Source organism: Panthera leo, chromosome B1, assembly GCF_018350215.1.
Source record: "Panthera leo isolate Ple1 chromosome B1, P.leo_Ple1_pat1.1, whole genome shotgun sequence".
In the NCBI taxonomy this organism is placed as follows: domain Eukaryota; kingdom Metazoa; phylum Chordata; class Mammalia; order Carnivora; family Felidae; genus Panthera; species Panthera leo.
The window spans coordinates 173,172,420-173,195,829 of NC_056682.1; the positions used below are offsets into that span (position 1 = coordinate 173,172,420).

Consider the following 23,410-nt stretch of genomic DNA (forward strand, 5'->3'; position numbering starts at 1 on the left):
AAGGGGGCAACTGTATGGTGACGGATGGTAACCAAACTTTTGGAAGTGATCACTTTGTAATGCATACAGACACCGAATTATATTCACCAAATGGATCTTGTTCTTTCCCTTTCCTTTTGGGATCAGGCTTCCCCCCGCCCCCCCTTATTTCCAGGTTGGGAGGGGGGGTGGAGTGAAGAAAGGGAAACAAACCACAAAAGACTCTTAACAACAGAGAACAAACTGAGAGTTGCTGGAGGGAAGTGGGCAGGAGGATGGGCTAGATGGGTGATTAAGGATTAAGGAGGGCACTAAGTGATGACCACTGGGTGTTGCACATTACATGATGAATCACTGAATTCTACTCCTAAAACCAACAGTGCACTGTATGTTAACTAAAATATTAAAAAATAAATAAATAAAAGTAAAAGTAAGATGAATTTTTAAAAAAGACACCATGATACGTTTGCTTTTTCTATTATCACTGATGTGACTTCTTCAGAAACAATAAAACATACTATCGGGAACCTTAGAATGACTTCAACTAGAGTTTAAACTTTAACAAACTATGTTAATTTAGAAACAGAACATACTGACTTGGACTAATCTATCAATTACGATTCAAAAAAAAAAAAAAAAAAAGGTTTTTAGTTGTACAGCCAGAGCAATCCATGAAGACAAAATGTAGGATCTCTGAAGCTACAGAGAAAAAGGTTCCATGGGCTTTTAACTTTTTTAACTTTTATTTATTTTTTAATTAATGTTCAAACCATTCTCTGAAACAATAAGCATAATGTATTGCAATTTTATTTCTGCTGGAACCAGAGAAATTTGGAATCTCAAAGATCATTAGGCATCAAAGTGCTTTGAGACAACTGTGCAACTTTCTTGGGACGGCGAGCAGGTAGCGAGTGGCCCTCGGGAGGCAAAGGCATCTGAGACACCAAAGATGACAGTGGCCAGAGGGCAACAAGAACACCCTTCAAAGAAGGGTTATGAGGCGCCTGGGTGGCCCAGTCAGTTAAGCTCAGGTCACGACCTGACAGTTCGTAGGTTTGAGCCCCACACTGGGCTCTGTGTTGACAGCTCAGAGCCTGGAGTCTGCTTTGGATTCTGTCTCCCTCTCTCTCTGCCCCTCCCCCGCTCACTCACTCACTCTTGCTCTCTCTCTCACTCTCTCTCTCTCTCTAAAAAAAATAAATAAACATTAAAAAAAAAGAAGGGCTGTATCTCTAACTTTTAGGCTAGATTTCTCCAAATTAAGGTTGTCATTTTATTACTAGTTATGCCAAGTTTAATAATTCCATAGAAGAAAAAGGAAAGGGAAAAAAAAAAAAATCACCAAATGAGCATCTGTAGTTCAAGTCCACGAGAGAGAAATGATTTTATAACCAGGCCCATTTCCAATGAATCTGAACACTTGTTACTATCATGATTTGTGACAGGAATGTGTTTCCATTATAACCCTCTATGAGACTAAATATATTTTAAACATCTTTTTTTTTTTAATGTGTATTTATTTTTTAGGGGGGTGGGGGAGGGAGAGAGAAAGAGAATCTGAAGCAGGCTCTGCACTGCCAGCGAGGAGCCCAATGAGGGGCTCGATCTCACGACCACAAGATCATGACCTGAGCTGAAATCCAAGGACACTTAACCTACTGAGCCACCCAGGCACCCTCAGCAGAGGAATTTTTGACAGAAGGTCACCAACTTCTTTCCAAGTGCTTCTAGTAATAAGAAATATACCTGCCAGACGCAATTTCACCTACTTCCAGACAGCCATCAACTGTAAAAAAGCTAGTGAGCTCCAGTCGGTTTCATGGTTCTCCCTTTGGTTGGTAAACAACATAGTTAACAAGAATACACGGATTTGTGGTAGCTGGAGGCTATGCCTCCCCTCCCAGCGCAGGCCCCACCCTCTTCCCTCACGGCTGGATACAAACTTGAGTAGGTCCCCTCTGCCATGCTGGCACCACACCTCTCTCCCATCCCTCCTTGGAGGAGCCTCCATGAGTTGGGCCAATCAGCTCCCAAAGGTCTGGGAGTAAAGCAGATTGGCAGTTAGGTGACTGGATGCCTCTGGAGCTAAGAGGTCATACAGACGTGGAGGCTGGTGTGACCCTACAGAGTGACGAGCCAGCTGGGAAAGCTGGTGTGTAGAATAAAGAGGAAACCGGAAGAAAGAAGAAAAATTACATGGCCCCAAAGAGAGGGAGCCAGAGAGACTTCCTTGGTTCCTTACAACTTCTAGTTTCCAGCTCTTGCCCTTATTTTGATTTCTAAAAGCCTCCTTCTGATTAAGCTTGCTTGACTCATTTTCTGTTTCTTGCAACAAAACCATCATTGACTGACTAAGGCTCATCTGTTTCCTGAGCATTCCCTGAGCGCCGCCTATACGCAGTGGGCATCTGAGGACAGCTGAGCACTGCAAACAACTTCCTCTCTCAAGAAACTAGAAGCTGGTGGATCGGCAAGAATAGAACATAATTAGGGAGAGCAGGTTGGTGATAATCAGGGCTGGTTTCACGGACGCAGAAGCGAATGCAGCTATGACAACCAAGAGTCGAGTCCTCTTACCACCGACTGCCTATATGACCTTACGGAGGTCCCTTTCCTTCTCTGAGTCTCCGTTTCTTCATCTCTAAATGAGAAATTTGAAACGTGACTTTCAAAGTCCGCATGTGCTTTTATGATTCCTTAAAAGCAGTGGACTCAATACCTCTTACATATCTAGTAACAATATTTTTAGAAGCCATGTTGGTTGTGGAATGTCTATAACCCCTGCCCAAAGTTTACAATTTCAGTTAGGAGACGACACAACACAAGCACCAACCTCAACGCTGCACTTGCGGTTCTGAGCGATGGAGTCAGGGCAAAATGAGCCCTCAAAGAGCTCATCATCTAGAGCAGTCAAGTGCAGGCCAAGAGAATTTGACGGAGGGAAATGTCCTAAAGCCAGCCACTGGCCACATGTGGCTCTAGAGCACTTGAAGTGGGGCTAGAGTGAGGAACTAAATTTTGTACCGTATTTAAGGGCAATTAGTCAACATTTAAGGTTAACCAGCTTTATGTGGCTAGTGGCAATTACCAGCACAGATCTAGAGGTCCAGATAGAAAACCCGAACACAAAGTAGCTCTCCAGCAGGGACAAGCATTAGAGAAGGAGAGGCTGATTATGTCCAAGAGAAAGAGGAAGAGACAGGGACACTGAAGTGGCCTGGAAGGAGTAGGAGAGTCTATCAGTGCTGATGTGCAGTATGTTGGGTGCAAAGGGGACAAGAGAGTGAGAGGAGCATTCTGGGCGAAGGACACCATCCATGAGAAATCATGGCTGCAAGAAGCACAGCACATGAGTGAGCAGTGAAGCACTGTGCACGGGCAGTGCCACTGTCGCCCTGGCTCCCCACCCCATACCCATTCTCCCCTTCGTCCTTACAAAAGGGGATATTGCATAAGGTAGCAACATGCTCAGGCATAATTCACGTCTCCCAGCCTCCCTTGTGGTGATGAGTGGCCCCTGACACAGTTCAGATAATGAGACCAAGTGGGGCTCTACTTGGGATTTCTGCAACAGCCTTGCTCTCTTGATATAGAGGGATCACCTTTTTCCTCCTTGTTGGTTCCCTCTTCACTCAGCTTGGAAACATAGGGGAAGCTGAAGGTGGGGCAGCCATCTTGTGACCATGAGCCACGCAGGAGGATGAAACAGGAAGGATCCCAGATCACTGGTAAGATCATGGAGCCAGTGAACTAGCCTTGTTCTAACATTACCCATACTGCTTTTGTGTGTATGTGTGTGTGAGAAAAATCAGTCCCTCCTCAGTTATGCCAGAGTAGCAAGATTTCTAATACATTCGGTCAGACAGTCCCTAAATGACAATAAATGGCACCGAGAAGTGAGGAGCTAAAAAAAATGTGCAACTGGCAGGGCAGAGAAATCGGGCAGTAGGAGATGAGGAGGAACCCCCAACAAATGAATGGCAGCCCAGTGACTTTACTACGAGCCAGTAAAACCTCTGGTCTAACTGTACGCACCCGGTTCTGCACTGGGACCTACACCTGATAGGACACACTGCAGTGTTGGGAATAGTGGAAGAAAAGTTCCAGAATGCAATACGTACAGATTTCTCTAGGGGAGAATGATGAACACATTTTGCAAACAGTAATAGGAAGAAAGACCACTTTGTTAAGGCAGGTACTCCCACCTCCGACCCCTAAGTTCCTCAGTCTGAAGCCTTGCAAGGCTGAACAAGTCAACTGCCTCCATGATCCGCCCCAGCCCCAGCCCCCCAGCACAAGGCCAATGCCAAGAAGAAAAAGAAAAACTTCCCCTCAGTAATTGTTTGGGGAAAGGTGACGCTGCAAAAAAAAAAAAAAAAAAAAAAAAAAAAAAAATCTAAAACCCGAACCCACTGAGGTAAGACTACAATCTCTCATCACCAGAACTGTCCTTAGTCGAAAGTTCTCAAGCTAACACACCTGCTCAGGAAATGAACCATAGTACTTCAACTTCCTGTGAAAAACCTATGCTCTCTCAAGTACAAAATGCACAGTTTAGTACTACAAATTATTTTCAGAATCATAGAAGACCATAATGTAGCATTTCTAGATCAATAAGTGAGGCTTAAAATCTTGTCAGTATCCATTCCGCAAACATTTTCATTCATACGAAAGTCATGAAACAAATTTACTTGAGGAAAAAAATCCATTTAGAAAGTAGTTTAATGCGTCCTTTGGCTTTATCTCCAGATTTTACAAAATCAAGAACTCACCAAGTGTGCCAACAGCTGTAATTCTGGAGCCGCCAGCTCATGTCCAGTGGGGACGTACGGCTTTGCCATCTCTAGGAGATACACGTCCCTTCACTTAAATAAGTGAGATTAACAGAAACTATTCAACCAGGAAGATTCTAATTCTGTTTTTGAAAAATATGATACAATAATGCCTAAACTGGGTGCTGTATTAGGGGCTAACGGTGAATTTTAGAGTCCTTCCAGACTAAGAATTGCTTTCACCTATCACACACACAGATTTAAGCAAACATTCCTAAAACGCAACGGTTCATCACTGAGTTTAAGAGACTGGATTTAGAACCGACACGGCTTGCTTCGTAGCTGTGTGAACCAAGTGCCGTGGGCGCTGTGGCCATATGGCCCAGCGTTTCCAGCCTCACCTCCCAGGTAGCGGGCAGTGCCACCTACAGCACAGTCACTGTGAGAATTACCACCCAGCTGCGTAAGAATGCAAACACCACGTGTTTAACACACGATAAGGAGAATTATAATGGCTAGTATTAATATTTGATTACCTTTATAGCAAAAAAAAAAAAAAAAAAGGATCTGTTGGCTGTTTCATAATCTGCCATTGAACACATTTCTAATTCTCAATCTTCTCTTCATTTTACTAAGAACCACTGAGGGCTTTTTTGGAGTTTAAATCAGAATAGGATGAACCCTTGCCTATCAACCACTACACTGTGAGATTCGGAGGGCTTCAAAGTGTGGTCACTAAACCCACAGCATCAGCATCACCTGGGAACCCGTAAAAAACGCAAATTCTCAGGCTCCCCCAAGAACTACATCTCCGGAACCAGAAGCGTTAGACCTGAGCAACAGTAATGTGTGTTGAGTCCTCCAAGGGGGTCTTGAGCACGTTCATTTTGAGAACAGCTAAAGGAAATGTAGTCTTGGGTCAATACCACTAACCTGTGGCCCTCTGATGGCTCCTGGGAGGGGATGAGAGAGGCTCCCCTGATCCCTCACCTTTCCAGGTGCTGCTGGGGGCAACACCAGAGTCCCCCGCACCCTCTCACTCAGCCTGAAGCAGAAGAAAGGTAAACAAGGCCAGCCAGGAGAGAAGCCTGCTCCTGGGGCATCAAATCCCACTGGCCCCCACTGGCCTAACAATCCTAACGGTCAGAATCACAGGTGACAACTCAAAGCCCCTCCCAGAGGAGGACGGGTTGACACCAGCTCATCCATAAAAACGCTTACCATGGGGCGCCTGGATGGCGCAGTCGGTTAAGCGTCCGACTTCAGCCAGGTCACGATCTCGCGGTCCGTGAGTTCGAGCCCCGCGTCAGGCTCTGGGCTGATGGCTCCGAGCCTGGAGCCTGTTTCCGATTCTGTGTCTCCCTCTCTCTCTGCCCCTCCCCCGTTCATGCTCTGTCTCTCTCTGTCCCAAAAATAAATAAAAAAACGTTGAAAAAAAAAAAAAAAAACGCTTACCATGCATCCACACAAAAACACATCCCTGAATGTTCACAGCAGCACTGTTGCTAACAGCCAACAGGTGGGAAGAACCCAAACACTCCCCCTCAGCTGGTAAGCAAACAAAATGTGGCGCATCCATACAAGGGAATATTAACAGACCATGAAAAGGAACAAAGCACTAATACGTACTATAACACGATGAACGTTGAGAACACGCTAAGTGAAAAAAGCCACAAAGGACCACGGAGCATATGATTCCACATCTATGACACGTTCCCAACAGGCAGTCTAGAGACACAGAAAACAGATGAGCAGTTGTCTCAGGTTTGAAGGAGGCGTGGTACGCATGGAAGTGGCAGCCATGGGCTTCCTTCTGGGCGGACTAAAACGGTTTAAAATTAGATGGTGCTAATGGCTGTACAACTCCATGAGTGTAGGGATAAAAACGATGAATTGTACACTTTAAATGGGTGAATTGTACAGTATATGAATTATAGTGTAATAAAGCTGTTTTTTAGACAAAGCAAACCCTTCCCGCCAAATGCGTCCTCAGGGCTAAGCTAACCTGCCTGGGAGAGCTGTCCAGGTCACACGAACAGGCCGTAGGGTAAACCGCATAACCGTAGAAGGGCCCAGAGGATTATGAGGGAGGCAGGCACCTCACGTGCAAGATTCAAGGAGATGCTCACTCTTAGGACTGTGTAGGTGCAGGGCCTGTACCTGCGGGACCTTGACAGCGAGTGCCTCCTTGAATTTTGCACGCAGCTCACCTGCTTGCCTCACCCTAGTCCTGCCCTGATTTTGAGGCTGTTTCATGTTCAGATAGGTCTACAGATTTTACTCCCCTGGAAGTATTTTCAAACTTCTTACCATTCCCTTGCTCTATAAACTTCAATGGCTCCCTAACACCTACAGATTAAGACTGAAAGGTGACAAATCAAGACCTTCCACTTTGGACTTCAATCCTGCAGGCACACAGGCACAGGCTCTGGAGTAAGATTGGCCCTGAGGGGGAAATCTCTGCCAGCTAGGGTGCTGGAAGCAGGGACTCAGAACCAGGCCTTCAGACCCCAGGGCCCCCAGTGCCCAGGCCCTTGGCCCTCTGCGTACCGCAGCCTTCCTACCAAGCAGCAGAGGCTGAGATGGTAAGTTTGTCTCATCAACCTTAGCTCTAGGCTTTGCACCAAGTGTAAGGACCGACTGTTTAAACACCAATGGTTAATTAGGAAAAGCTCTGTCAGAGCTAACTTGCAATTGTTATCATGCACAAAAACAGCAAACTAAGGCAAAATCTTGCCATTCACTATGGCTTCCCAATGTCAGTAATGACGTGCCAAGAAGCACAATAAAGGGGAAAAATTCTAGTAGCTTCAAACTACAGGAATCCATGAACAATCAGATTTCTGGCTTACAATATTTTATCTTGAACCTGGTCTTTATTCACTACAGAAAAGCAAAGTTATATGGAGAGTAAATTAGTAACTATTTTAAAGAACCATGGGACTCTGGAAATCAGATACTATTTTTTTTCTTTCTTATTTTACCCACGCCCTAAAACTCTGTAGAAAAAGAAAAACATCTCAATTTCAGAAGGTGGCTCTCCATTCAAATAAGCTGTAAATGAGCAAGGAAGATACATACTGTAACAAAAACAAGACCAAAAACAAAATCACAGGGAAGAAAAGGGATTTTTGAGCTTGGAAAGAATGTAGGACCATAAAGACACAGGGAACAACACTGCCACCAAGTGGTGACAGCACCTCAAGTCACCCTCTAAAGTCTAGACCAGTAATAACTGGGACAGCAATCAAAATCCTTTGTGGGGAGTTTTGGGGTTTTTTTGTTTTGTTTTGTTTTTTTGTTTTTAAGAATTCATGCCCAGGCTCCATACGCAACTGACTCGTGAGGTGAGGCAGAATGCAGAGGGGCAGGTGCAACGCATATTTTAAAATCTCCCCAAGTGACTTTGGTGCACGCAGTGAAAGCTAAGAACCAGGGATCGTAACAAAAGGTCATACAGATGTCACTATGATGCTCATATTTTCAGTAAAGTTTTACCTGTAGTCGTTCCGCTTACACGATCCATTAAAATTTACTAATGGTATATAAATTCTTGAAAATTTGGCAATGTACAACACAAATAAATCATAGTTATACAATAGTTTCTATATTTTCACGACATAAAGTAATCATTATAAAGATTTAGATTACATTCCTTAGTCTTGCCATTACTGTTTACATCTAACCCAACAGACTTAAGCTTATCATAAACTAGACACAGCTACAGTCAAACACAAAACTCTTTGAACAGTAGTTTCACTGGACTATTTATGGGTTTCCAATCAATAAATCTTATCTAGATTAGATGGGTTTTCCTATTTTCTCTTTTAAACAAGGCATCCAAAGCCTGATGGCTTCTACTGGTGGTCAAGTCTGTCAACACACAATGTAATCTGAAACGCTTCAATGAAAGGTATCAGACTAACACCAAAATTGTTCCTTTGCACACAGAGGTAATTCAGATGATTTTTCCTCTTTCCAGAGTCGAGAGTTACCTAAAAAAATATTTAACACGAAAAAATTATCTCTTGTATGATACACAATGAGGCAAAACCACGCAGTGTCTCTACTACCAAGTACCTGGTCGGAAGTTGACTTTCTGCATTTTTTGCAGTCCTGACAATTAGGTCAGAGCCCACTGCTAAGAAAACACCTGCACGGTCTCTGTGACCTGGGGGCCACCCAAGACACAAGGCATCCCTGGAAACTAAGGTGGCAGGAAAGAGGCAGAGAGCCATATGCTTGGTTTCATTTGGCACATATCAAATTTGTCTTACCCCTTTTAGCACATGTTTATCACTGCATTTTTCCCACCAGACAAACTCGTTTCTTCTCCAGGCAGCACAAACCTCCTCAAAAAATGTCACTGGTGACCCAGATCTCCTGGAGGTCTGAGACTCGTGGGTGACTCCTTAGGGCAGCGTCAGTGACGCACAATAGCAGGAAGAGGCACGGGAGCCCCCATTCTAGGTCTAGAAGGTCTGGGCTGGATTCCCCGTGGTTGCTTGTTCTAAGCCCTTGCTACCCAGAGTGGACCAGCACCATCAGCATCACTGGGGAGCCTGTTAGGAAGGGAGACCCTCCGGATCCATATGGACCCCCAGGACCAGAACCTGTCTCTGTACAAACACCTCAGAGGATCCTAAGCACATGAACATTCGAGACCATGTCCAGAGGAAGCCATTCAATATACAGGTTCATTCCTGACTTCGCGGGGATGAGAGCAGCTCCCCCGCTTTATCTTCAGTTCAGGCCCGTGGTGGGATCACCCGTGGGAAGGCTCTAAAAATAAGAAGGCTGCCATCCAGACCTCAGCACCACCACCCCCTCAGAACAATTATGTCTGCGCTCAGCCGTGCCCGACAAATTCAGCCCGAAACACTCGCAACCCTCAGCAGCTTTGCCCTGTGGCAGATTTGACGGCATCCCCCTGATACCACATCTGTGGAGTTTATAGTCTACCAAGTGGGGACCTTTTACAAGCTCACCATCTCACCAACTCCTCAACCAAAGAACTCAGAACACGGAGGAGAGAGCACGTGCTTTCCTGGGGTTTCTGGGGCAGTAGCCATAAGTGGTCACCACAAACTTAAAGCATCACTGAAGAATTTTGCATTAAATTTAAGCAACCAGGCGGCTTTCTGTATTCTATTTTATGACCTACCTGTGTTTGTTTCATTACAAAAACATTTGCCTTGCCAAGTCTTCAAGTACGAATTGGTGGTTCCCCCACTTATGGTTTCCCTTCAATGCATTCATACACCTGACCTGCCTCTCTGAAGTTCAGAATGGAAACCATCCCTCCTAGACTTTGCTAAAGTCAGGCAGGGACTCCTACAAGAATTACAAAAATAAAAGTCTGGGATTTGGGAACGTTTGTGCTGGTCCTCCTAGACATGGGTGGGTAAATTTCTGAATAGAAATTGCCTACCTACTCCAGATGGGTCTCCAAAACAAAATTCAGATTCTTGCAACCTAATTATTTCACAGAGATTTTGTATATAGACAGTGAAACACCCTGAGTAAATGGCAGGCTGATATTGTTGGAGGCAGCATTTGTCCAGTTCTGTCTCCACCTCTGTCCACACTGCCTTTATAGTTTCCTCTCTTTTAGCACTATAGTTAGAGCCACATTCCTCACTAACACCCATCTTCTCCAGGTTTTAGCCCACGTATTAAAAAATGAGAACCCCAAAGTTACAGGAAATTCTATTTCTCCTTCCCTTGTATCCTTAACACTACGCAAACGGTTTATAAGTCACTGGTGCTTTATTAGTATTTTGTAAGTGGGATGAAATGGGCAGGATGGTACAAATATCTGCCTCACTTTTTCAGCTCGAAAAAAAGGCTAAAAAGGTTTCCTGTCCATTTAAGTTTGCACTGCCAGAATATAAACACAAAATAGTCACAGGCAGTCACTCTGAGCATCTGAAACATTTTAAAAGGCACCATTCAGGGCTCCCTGCAAACACATTTTTATGTTCGCCATGCCCAAGTCAGGGAATGAGCTCACAGTGGCCACCTGCTGCAGACAGCCGGGCTGCCCACGGGTCCAGCCCCCAGGGAAAAGCAGGAACAGAGGCCACAAGCCACCTCTAGCAACACACAGTCTGCGGGGACAGTCTATCCAAAGCAGCAACCTTGGGGCTGTAAGGTGTCTGAGGATCTGGAGGAGTCTCAGCTGCAAGGGAACACACAGAGAGCTACAATGTGGGTCCAAGCAGAAAGTGGTGGCATCGCTGTACCCTAAAGATGGGGAGCAGACAGTGGCAGAGGATGAAGATGACTTATCTGGGAGAAGAAAATTCACAGACATATACTGAGAAATCTCTCCCCGTCCCCTGCATACTCCAGACCCAATATGGACATGGAAGAAGAGATGGCTGACCAAAGGCGAGTCCATACATTAAAAGACTCAGAAACATGTGGATGTCCCGTGGACAGACAGGGAGACCCATGGAGAGACAGAATAGATGTCCAGGGCAGGTGCCTGCAGGGGAGCTCACTCCCAAAGAGGGGGCATACCCGGGAGTGATGCTGTGCATCCCCGACTGCAGCCAGGCTTGTGTGCAGTTCACAGCATGAGCTTTGGGGCATAGACCCATGTGCTCCAGTCCTGCCTCTGTCTCCCACTAGCTCTGCTGTTTGGGGAAAGTGATTTAAGACACTCCAAGCATCTGCTCCCTCATCTGTGAAACAGGTGTAATAAAAATGCCAACCTTCATAAGGTTGACTGGGAATAAAATAATTCATATAAAGCACTTGCCATTAATGACGGCATAAGTGATTATTATTATACCAATTCAGAGTCCTAAATGCTTTTATTCTCTCTCTCCTCTCTTCCTCTTTCATATAAAGTACCTACAATACAACCCAAAAATTCATGCAGTATTTAATTCTAAAAAAAGAACATAAAGGACAAGTTCCTATAGAGGAGGAAGGGAGAGTCTGGTAAGAAATCACTAATGAACAAGTACTAAGTTTGTAAAAATCTGAGCAATTTACTTGCCTTCCTTTAAAAGTCATCAAACCCACAAGGGTTAGAGAAACCAATGATAGAAATCATGAATAAGTGACTGCCAAAGCACTCTACAAGGAGATAAGTGCTCCGGGAAAGTCAGGATAAGGAGGTCAGGAATGTCTGGTGGTAGGAGGGGAAGGTGCAGTGTGAAACAGAGTGGCCAGGAGAGGCCTTGTTGAAAAGCTAACGTTAAGCAACGATCTGAAGCAGAGGAAGGAGTGAATCATGAGAATATCGGGGAAGAGCATTCCAGACCGAGGGAACAGCTATGCAAAGTCCTCAGGTGGGGCATGGGTGGCAAGAGCGAGGGGCCCCCGCCAAAGCCTCCATCAGAGCAACCAGGTGGCCGATGTATCGTGGCGCTCACCTGGCATTGCATGGGGGCCTCTCAGGACCCTTCCTGCAGGAGAGGGAGGAAAATGGACAGTCGCTCCATAGCTGGGGAAGACTCAGTGATGAGTATGGACTGGGCAGGCAGGGAAGGAGCAGCGTGCATGCAGGGCTCTGCTGTGTTCAGTACTTAAAAGCCCAGAGGGCATGGCCCGCCAACTTCACATTGCTCTGGACAATGTACTCATCACGAGAATCAAGCTTCAGAACCATCCCAAGAGGAGGGCCTGAGTGGCTCCATTGGCAGCCTAGCAGCACAGAGCCCGCTTAAGATCCTCTGTCCCTCCTCCACTTGAGCACATGCTCTCTCTCTCTCTCTCAAAAAATAAATAAAACGTTACAAAAAAAAAGAATTAAAGAAAAAATTTCCAAAAGGACTGGCCAAAACCAATGCTCTAGCACTTCACAGGTACAAGGTGCTTGGGAAACAGCTTTTTAAAAAAAACCTCTTTCGAGTGCACCGAGAGAAATCATCCCAATTTTTAAATAACAGCTAATGCCCCAAAGGACAAGATCTAGTAAGAGCCAGGAATGTGAGTCAATTACTTAAAGCAGAAACAGATTCTGTAGGGGAGGCCACATTAAGAAAACACTGAGTGGCCACTCAAAGGAAGGAGGAGGCGTAGGGGAGGGCCTGGCCGAGCCAGGAGGAGCCCCCGGGGGGTGCAGGGCCCCGCAGCAGGGGCAGTGTGCGCTCAGAGGACAGGACTTGGGCTGGACGGGACTCAGCAGTCACCCGTATGAGCGCCAAGGAATGAGGGCAGTTAGGCTGGGGAAGAGCTGTAGAGGAAGCGGTGGTCTCCATGACCCCCTGCCATCTGAAGAACAGGAAGTACAAGTATGTTCCGTGTGGCCGCAGAGACCAGGGATGGAAGGACAGGGAGCAGGATGTGGCTCAATCCAAGAAGTTCATCTGAAAATTCAGAACTGTTCTAAAACGGGGCAGGCTGCCATGGCCTTACTACGCTCCCAGCCACCCAGCACCAAGAGTTTTAAACCCATTACTGTGGCACATTTCAATACATTAAATACATCACCACAGGCCTGTCTCCACAATCCCCGCGAGGCACGGCCACTACGATACTGGGGCGCTATTGTGAAACCTCGAAATCCCACTGCTGGTGTTACTGCTGTTCTGTTGTTTCAACCACAAATCACAGCTCAGCGCCCCCTCCTGGGTCTCCCTCCAGTCCCTGCCCCTTCTTCCCCGCCCTCCCCAACCACTCACAGGGCGCTGCGAGGACCTGGGGGGGAAGAGAGCTCAGTGGTGGGCGGGTCTCTCCACCGAGGCAGGGGAAGAGTGAGGCAAGGCCATCCCGCTCACACTGGCAGTTAAGAGAAATCCAAACCCCTGCCATTAGGCAAGGCAGCTCCCCCAGGGGCTCCACGCAGCAGGAAGGCCCCACGGCACCCCCATGTGGAGGGGCTGAGGCAGGAGAAGCAGGGGGCCCAGAGTACCAGAGGGACCTTCCACACCACAGGAGGGAACTTTACACTGGAACTTTACACCTTCGCTTCACTGATTTTCTTTCTAATCTACGAATTCTGAAAGCACCTGGGTGGCTCAGTCAGCTAAGCATCCAACTCTTGACCTCAGCTCAGGTCATGATCTCACAGTTCGTGAGACTGAGCCCCGCGTAGGGCTCTGCGCTGACAGCATGAAGCCTGCTTGGGATTCTCTCTCTCCCTCTCTACCCCTCCCCTACTCATACTCATGCACTCTGGCTCTCTCTCAGAATAAACAAACATTTTAAAAAACTGTCAGTAGAAACATCATGCTCCCTCACATCAGTCAGTGTGGTAACAGGCATAATTAATCCTGTATCACAGGGGAGAAGTTTCAACAGCTTCCAGTTCACGGCTCTTAAGGGGAAAAGCTGGGATTTAAGTGAGGCCACTTTGCTCCAGCCCTCGGAAGACGTCCTTCAATGAGCTCTAAATTCCTTCCCTAAGTGCACCTTCACAGCCACCCCAGGCCCTCCCATGCTGACAGGGGAGCTCTCTGCTCTCCATCAATTTGCGAGCGACCCTCAGCGGGCTGCCAGGTGGACTTTCAGGTACTCCTGAGCACTGTGTCCAGTGGGGGCGATGAAAAATACCATCTGAGAGCATCAGCCCTGTTCTCAGGTCCTGGGAGACCATGCTGCCCAGGCTTCGGGATACTGGGGGGATCCGCTCAGCGCTCCAGCCTCTGGCGGAACAATCCATCGTCCCATCCATTCACTACAAACTTTTGCCCAACAGTGTTGGCTAGCCCAGAATTCATCAAGGAACCCTGTCAACTGCAAACGCCACAAACAAGAATGCAGTTTGGGGTGAAACATCCGTTTCGTACAGTATCTCCAGGCTTAACCAATTAAAAACAGAAGCTTCCAAAAAGAGAAGCTGGACACCCACGGCGGGGCTGGTGCTTCTACCTGCTGGGCCACACAAGGCCATGTTCTCCTGTGCTGCCCACGGCTCATTCCAATTGCCCATTTGACCTCGGGGTCCCCCCAGAGAAGCAAACATTTGCCAGCACTGACTAACCTTCTGACTCCAGTTCCTCAGACCCCGACTGGGAGACACCAGTGTCCATCTGGGAACTCGCCACACTTCCTCACACAGGCAGAGAGCAAGCAGTCCCGGGGCGGGGCCTGCAGAGCTCACTGCATTTCCTCAGCGGTCAAAGCACCCACGAGGAGTACAGCCCCCTAGGCTGCGCACTTTACAGGCCTGGTGTTTTCCACAGCTACCAGCCCAGCAGACCCCTTTGGCTCAGAAACGTATAGAGGGAACGAGGTCACACCATCTGGCTGTTGGACTTTACCAGACAATCTGCAAAAATGAAAATGAACCTTTCAACCTTCTAAACCGATACCCACTGAAATAACTCCATTTAATGACTTAAAAAAATCTCACTGCATTTATAAGGCCAGTCTTTCCAGCGTTCCTTTAATCTTGCTCCTGCTGGGAAACAACAGTATAGGAAGCTTAACACCAGTGCTCCAATCTCAATAACGGTTAACAAAAATAACTGTATCACTTTACATTTGTATGTCTTTAGGTTTCCAAAGTATTTTTGCATTTATAATTTATTGTCATCCCATGAGCCTGGAAAAGCCAACATTCACTCTAACCATTTTATGACTCAAGGTAAGTGAAGTTATAGGATTTATATCACAAAGCTGGTGGAGCCCAAACCAGGCTCTTGTTTAATTTGGCAAAGGAGGGGCGCCTAAGTGGCTCAGTTGGTTAAATGTGTGACTCTTGATTTCAGTTCAGGTCATGACCTCATGGTTCATGAGATCGAGCCCTGTGTCAGGCTCTGTGCTGAGAGTGTAGAGCTGGCCTAGGATTCTCTCTCCTTCTCTCTCTGCCCCTCCCTAACTTGCATGTGCACTCTCTCTCTCTCTCTCTCTCTCAAAATAAATAAACTTCAAAAAAAAATTAGCAGAGGATGTGTTTTTTAAATTACATATTAAGGAGAGCTCTGAGGTAAGGGTAGGGGAAGGAGGAAGAGTGGGAAGCAGCAAGAAAGAGGGCAGAGGGCAAGGGGCATGAGGAGTGGGCAGGGGTCCTCCCCCAGGGCAGCAGTGTGGAAAGTACTCTGGAAACTCTCAGGGAAGCCTATGCTGCTTCTTAACAGATGCACAGAAGTGCATCAAGGGGCAAGAATGAATCTGTGCTACACGTGGTCTGAGAAACTCAAGTAATCTTTGAAAGTCTACTGTTTTGCTTTGCTTTTCTAAAGAAAACAAAAGCTTTCTGATTAAAGAACATTACAGAAAAGAAATACCTGCTGTTGAAAAATCTGGGTCGAGAAAAAGCTTTAAGTTTAGAACTGGATTTAAACTCGTTTTTTACATTGTAACTCAGCATAGGAAGGCCCAGAGACAGACAGTCCCAGCACACTCCGCCTGGGAGACACAGGCGGAATGGGGGAGGGGGGGCACAAGACGGTCTTCCCCCGACTCCAGACCGAGGGGCAGCAACGGAAGAGGCACGGAGGTTCCGAGGGGAACCAGAGTGCCGGGTCAGGGAGCACCCCTGCAGCCAGGCTGTGCTAAACCGACACTCGGACTGCAGCCAGGGAACGCGGGGGCAAGGGAAGGAGGCAAGTGGGGCATCAAGGACTCCCACCTGCAGCTAAGCAGTCACCATAGCTCACAGATCAGACATCCTGACCCATCTGCCACAGCCATATGCTCACCATCCAGAAACACTGCTACCACTGAGAGAACCGGTTGAGACTTTCTTGAGTCTTCTGAAAACAGGCCCGAGACCCTCCACATCCCCACGTGCCCCGGGTGAGCGGTCGGCACAGCTCAGCAGAGGCGCCCTTTTCCACACAAGGTGCCGCAAGCTGCCGGGTCCACTCACAGGCTTCCCTGGAACCTGAGGATCCCCTGCAAACAGCGGCAGGCCTTGTCATTTGAGCTTCTTAGCGAGGCAGCTTTAAACTCGGGAGAATTCTGACTTGAAATCTCACTTCAGCTCTCCTTTCACCGAACGCACTGCTGTGACGCACGCCAGCATCCACCCGGTTTGTTTCCAGGGTGTACGGTACCTTCGTATCTGCTGGGAGAATCGCACGCTTTCTGTGGGGTCGCCACTCGGAGGAATATCTGCTGCCGCCAGGAGTGTCTCCGCGTCTTCACGGGGGTCCCGCGGACATCGCCAAGGTGGTTAGCTTTGGAGTCAAAGTCCCTGAAAGCACAAGATGATGGCTTTATGACTGACGGGGAGATATAATAAGGTATTTTAGCTTGACTTTTTGTTCTTAAACAAAACACTACATTATAAATTATCTTTGTATAAGAGGACATAATCAGATAATCACGGACGTTGAATCAAGCCCACAGGGGGTCAACGCTCCGAAGGCACTGCTTTCTCAGAGGATGCATTTCATGAAAAGAGCAAGATTACATGCCCTTAATTCATTTCCCCTGTAAAAGGCATTAAGAAATACGCTCCACAGATCATTAGCTTCCCATTTCCTTTCTTGGTGCCACTTGAGAAAAGAGAAAGTGCTGACAGGGGCACTGGCACCAGGACCACCTTCCCCCCTGGGCTGCGGATGGGAGTGTTTTCTCGGCACAGGTGTGTACCTCCACAGATGGCCACAAACATGAGTAAAGTTCAATTACACAAGCCAATCCAGGCAGCGATTACACGGTTACTTGACAACGACAACAATCTTAACGTTTATATTTTTAAAAGTACAAAAAAGGTATGTTTATCAACACAACACTTGTAGTCTAGTCAGTGATTTTCTTCCCCTTTGCAGGATACCGTGGGGAGCCTGGTGACTTCCACCTGCAGCTAAGCAGTCACCACAGCTCACAGATCAGACATTCTGACTCATCTGCCACAGCCATATGCTCACCATCCAGAAACACTGCTACCACTGAGAGAACCGGTTGAGACTTTCTTGAGTCTTCCGAAAACAATGCATTAATAAACTAGTCCTAGTCAAAACTGGAGAACAAGTTGACTTTTTTTCAAGTGACATTTGGTAAGAAAGCATAAGAAAGAAGATAACAATCCTTTAGCTAAAATGATTTAAGTGTCAAAAAAAAACAGCTGAAAAATCCCTGTATATCAATAGTTCAACACTTGTACCCAGGCTTGATATATCTAAATTAAACCCTACCTTTTTGTGCTCATAAAATCAGAGGTGTTATTTTCATCTACAGGAGCCAGAAATTTTAGAAAGTTTGGCACAGAGGAAGAAGAACGAAGTTTTTTCCGCAGGGCATTACGGTAGGAGATGCTGAGAGTTTGGTTGCGAAGAGAGTTTAGGATAAAGAGATACAAACACAAAAAGTATAAAATATAAGCTTCAAAATAAACACTTCAGTTCTCACGCTAAGAAAATTAAATCAGATAAGAAATTTAAGTTTACAAATGAGATTTAACTTTTGTATTCAGTCAATAAAATTCTATTTAAATGAGTGGAATCTACGAGTGACTTTGAGAACATCAGTCCATTCAGCCATGCGCGTGGATAAGCTCTAGAGACCTGCTGTACGACACAGTGCCTGTGGTTAGCAATGCTGGGCTGTGCACTCTAAAAATGCACTAAGAGCATCTCATGTTAAGCGTTCTTATCAGAATACAATAAAACGTAAAAAATCAGTCCATCTCCCAAAATGACTTTTCCTTTCAACTGGAAAAAAATAACTTTGCTAAATTAATGATGAAGTTTCTGATTTGGCACAAACCCCAGTACATACAATCAAATGCAGTTGCTGATTGTGTGTGTGTGTCTGTGTGTGTACAGCAGGGCAGGGGCAGGTGCAAATAAGTATATAAGACATGGCTTGACATCAAGACCTGGCAATAGTAACTAATCCATAGTAAATTAAGTCAGTTCGGATGACAGACTGAAAATAAAATCAAAAACACACCAGCGCGCGTGCACACACACACACACACACACACACGCAGATGCAGTGGCCCCGGGTTCTCTCCCGCATGCCATGCAGCTCATCCTCTCTGTGTGAACCTCCCGGGAAGACAAACCACACTGAACTTGTCGTGTGAGTGTGCTCACCTCTTTGGCACAGCATTCCCACTTTGTTCTCCGCTCGAGCTATGCTTTAGGTACTTAAAAAAATTTGGCGAGGAGGCAGAGGGGTTAAGACGAGGTGGAGGAGCAGGAGCTGAAGACTGACCTGAGCAACTTTTAGACTCGCCAACGGGTGGATGATTCACACTAAATAGCAATTAGAGAGAAAGCAGGGCGATTAGCGGGAAGAGGAGGGGACACCGGTGGGGTGGGGGGGGGGGGGGGAGAGACACAGAGGGATCAGGCAAGAACGGGCTAGGCTGCCGGTGTCCCCATATGTAAACACCAGCTGTCACGGAGCGAGAGGGCTGCTCTTCACTTCTCTTCTGCGTCCACTGTCTCGTTGGCAAAGGTAGTTCTCAGTTTAAAAAAAAAAAAAAAAAAAAAAAGGAGCATTCTTGACCATTCCTCACAAATGTGCACACCCAACAGTACTTTTTCCTCTGTTCCCTTTTGAGGAACTGACAGCAATTTTTTTTGTTTTTTATTTAAACCAAAAGCAAAGGAAAGCAAAACAAACTCCAGAGTTTTTAAAATACATTTCTCTTTAAAATGAACAATAACTGGCCTTGAGTTCAGTGTCTCATTTCTCGTGTGTAAATGAGGGAAGAGTTCACAAGGGAGCGGAAAGCAAAACGGGTCTGCTGTGGGGGGGCAGGGGGAGGCGAGCACTTCTCCATCGTCTCCTCACCTCTGGCCAGCAAGACGCATCAGGAAGCTGCATTCTTGGGGGAGCAGGGAAATGTACTGTCAGGGACACACATTTCCTACCACCTCGGCTCGTGTGAAAACTGCAAGCTTAGCAAGAGAACTAGGAATCTCTGGACAAGGATGTTTCCATGATCGCTGAAAATGCCAGAAAGAGGGCTGGGAAGGCAGCAGGGGGCAGAAGTAATGGGTATACAGGGTTTTAAGAAGATGACAAGAACCCCATAAACCCTCCAACTATGCTTGTCTCTAAAATGTCTTATGCTAGGGGCGCCTGGATGGCGCAGTCGGTTAAGCGTCCGACTTCAGCCAGGTCACGATCTCGCGGTCCGTGAGTTCGAGCCCCGCGTCAGGCTCTGGGCTGATGGCTCGGAGCCTGGAGCCTGTTTCCGATTCTGTGTCTCCCTCTCTCTCTGCCCCTCCCCCGTTCATGGTCTGTCTCTCTCTGTCCCAAAAATAAATAAAAAAAAAACGTTGAAAAAAATAAAATGTCTTATGCTAAATACTACCTTCTGCTGTGCCTCCTCCTTTGGGGTCATATATGCAACCAAGTTCTCAAAAACCATCATAACTATTCTCAATGGCCGACTGGAAAAAAGCCGAGAGACTTTGCTACGTCCTTCAAATACTGTTTCATTTCTGTACTCATAACATTTCAAACACCTCTGTACAGACTCTGACTCTGCATTACCCGTGCATGACCCTCACGGACACACGTCAGTCCAGGGAAGGCAGCAACTACATGTAGGTGTGGCCCTTATATATATTATGAAGTGAAGGATTTTAAAAGATTTTTAGTTTTTTAAAGATTTTTAAACTCTATGACCATCTATGGTCTCTGACAGTTAGGGTCAAATTAATTGCCAAGGGACCCCAGAAGGAACTAGGAGAATTTCTACTACCACATTGCTTACCCATCTCTATCACCAGGAAATTCGAAACACTCATGACAGCCAAATTATTGAAATTAGTAAATCTGGTTAGCAAAATCTAGAACTCTCCCACGGAAGATTTCAGAAAGCCTCTGTTCCAATTGTGTCACCCACAGAAGCTAAGCGAATTTGCCCAGGTCACAAGGCCTGCCCGGTCGGGACAGAGCGACACCCAGAACCCAACACCGTGCGTCTACAGAGGCATCCACACCGCCTCTCACGCTCTGCTGGGAACTGAACGCTGCCTCTCCCTCCCACCACAGAAATGTTCCAGGTTTACAAATGAGTGGACTCACCTGCTCGCCCCTTGGCCGTTTTCCGTCACAGCCAGCAGCTAAGCTCCAGTACTCCTGCCTCTCACGGTGCTGGAGCCGTGATTACTACGTGCTTAGAGGGCCATTTCTGCTCCGTTTTTACCTGCTTCCTCCAGATCCCTGTACTTGCTACTTGAACAAGTAATAAGGGTCTCTTACATCTACACGTTTCCCATGGGAAGAAGGTGGGGGAGGAACAGAACACGCCTTCAGGCTTTGGCTTTTTAAGCCAAGAGCAGAACCTGACTCAAGTCTCTCTCTCACCCAATAAACATACCTGGGCTGCACATACCTGGTTAATAACAGATATGCCCCAGCTATTTTTGTAAAAACAGATTTACATTTTTAAACAAATCTTACTTTCGTTCATGAGGCGTCTCTGTGCTCACTGAGTGATACCTCGTAAGTTTCCTCTGGGCGACCCCTGGAGACCCCTGTGCCGGTTCTGGAGGCTCCTCGCATTGCACAGGGAAGTGACTCAAGGTGTTCGCCCGCCTTCTGAAGCCCTGCTGGGGCGTCAGTGGGGCAGGCTCTTCAGCGGGCCGGCTCTCCGAGTCACTGGACAGGTCATCCGAGGAGCCGAGGAGCCTGAAGGAGCTGTCAGAGGCGGGCACAGCCTCTCTGTCACACCCAGATGGCTCCTGGTGGTGGGGGGACAGCAGGTCAGACACATCACAGGGAATCTGTGAGACTTACAAACCTCTCATCCCAGTGGCAGGAAAACATTTTGATATATAAGCACATCTGACTATAATGCCACCTAGAGGCCACCAAAAATAGAAGGAAATGAAGGCTCATTAAGTGCCAGCTCATCAGAGACAAAATGTTATTAGGCTGCTGGACCACTAGGGAGACTGCCCCAATGCAAGCTGACGGAGGGACTGTTGTAAGCAAAGCTGTAAATAATCCCGTCTCCCTGTAAAAGACTCTACTGTGCTTTCAAGAAGCATGTGGAGTCTTGTAGAACTTGTCTGCCCAGTTTAAACAAATCAAGAAGTTCTTTATCTCTGCCGAGTGTGTATTTTATACCTGCATTTTAAGGCTCTCTGATTTTGATCTAATGTTGACATTCAACTTGGTAATCCTGAGGTTAAAAACTATATCCTATATTATTCTCACAATATGAAAAATCTCTCCTTAGGCACTTCTTGCCACAATTCAGGGCAAATCATTTAACTTCTTTCTGTACCTAAATTTTTCTCATCTATAAAAGGGTAGAATGAAGATTTACCTCACTGGGTTTCAAGAGGTAAGCAAGATAATACAAGTGAGAGTTTGCTGTAAAATGTTATACCAATATAAGTTACTGTACCAGGAATTCAGTGGATCTACTGAGTGGGTAACTCACACATCTATTGGGAATCATGACAATATTTCAATACCATTGCCTTTCAAGATTCATACTTTTTCAAAGAGATGTACTACTACTCAGGCAATCCTATGCTTAGTGCGGCACCCAAGACATGGTTGGTGGCCAATATATTCTTTTCCAGGCAAAAAATGTAAAATAAGGGGAGGTATACCAGTTTGCCCCTGAGGAAATTGCTAGAAGAGATAAATAAATCAACATGAAAAAAGTAAAATGAAATGAATGCATGTCATGATGGACTGGAGAATCTAAATTCTATGTGTTCACTTAATATACAGTGGAGTACCTTCCAAATGGTAGGCACTAAAGATTTTCATTTTTAGAAATATATGTTTATTGAGAGGAGAGATTATATACATTTAATTCTCAAGGAATTAGATAGGAAAAACTTAATTCCCAACATACTATGAAATATTAATTACCTTTAAACATGGCAGAAATTTTCCATTCTTTAAGACCCTGTAGTTCCAAAGATCCTTTTAAGGATTTAAAATTTTGTCTAAGGGGCACCTGGGTGGCTCAGTCGGTTAAGCGGCCGACTTCGGCTCAGGTCATGATCTCGCGGTCCGTGAGTTCGAGCCCCACATCGGGCTCTGTGCTGACAACTCAGAGGCTGGAGCCTGTTTCAGATTCTGTGTCTCCCTCTCTCTGACCCTCCCCCGTTCATGCTCTGTCTCTCTGTCTCAAAAATAAATAAACGCTAAAAAAAAATTTAAAAAAAATAATAAAATTTTGTCTAAGACAATACATCATAGCAAACAATCTCCATTATGCAAGGCTGTTCATCTCAACTTTTATTAATATCCCTCCAAATTACAGGAAAGAGCTAATCCTCAGCTTAATCTTACACCTAAAAGGGCCACTCGGATGTTCCTCAACTCTTAGATGATCAATTTCTGGGTTAAGATCCAATTACATAAAAAAAGTATCTTTACAATAGTTTCTCAATCTCAGGATAAAAAAAGATGTAAAGAAGTACACATAAAGATCCTCCCACACACAACTCAAACAGGTGGCTTCTGAAAGTTGTGTTTCTCTTAAGATTACCTAGAAATTCAAGTTACATGTGTGTTCCTAGATCTGGGCTTTGGAGAAGAATGCAAAACAAACAATAAGACTTCCTGGAAAAGTCACTGGAGTGACATGAACGTCACGGTTATCTTTATTTGCACTGGTCTGGAATGCTTCTCCCTGTCCACTGCCACAGGTAGAATGCCTATACTTGAAAATGAAATTCAAAAGCACCACTGCTCCTGCTCCCGTGCTTTCTGTGCTTCCGTTGATCAAAATAACTTCCCTTCCACTTGTTCCCGGGACTGCTAAGTAACCATCCTGTCTTATTCGAAACTCTCAGGGCTCCTACTATATTCTG

General features: G+C 46.1%; 1 protein-coding gene across 5 annotated transcripts in view; it reads right to left on the bottom strand.

Annotated features, from left to right (window-relative positions):
- TBC1D1 (TBC1 domain family member 1) overlaps nt 1-23,410 on the bottom strand; it is a 215,468-nt gene that overhangs the window by 66,329 nt on the left and 125,729 nt on the right. For 3 of the 5 annotated variants that reach the window (XM_042936629.1, XM_042936633.1, XM_042936634.1), the window contains exons 10-13: nt 21,030-21,310; nt 18,701-18,862; nt 17,798-17,917; nt 16,712-16,851 (exon numbers count right to left, since the gene is read on the bottom strand). In XM_042936629.1, the coding sequence (XP_042792563.1) occupies nt 16,712-16,851; nt 17,798-17,917; nt 18,701-18,862; nt 21,030-21,310 (703 nt within the window). The remainder of the gene's footprint in view (nt 1-16,711; nt 16,852-17,797; nt 17,918-18,700; nt 18,863-21,029; nt 21,311-23,410) is intronic. The other 2 variants (XM_042936631.1, XM_042936632.1) reach the window with 2 other exon arrangements.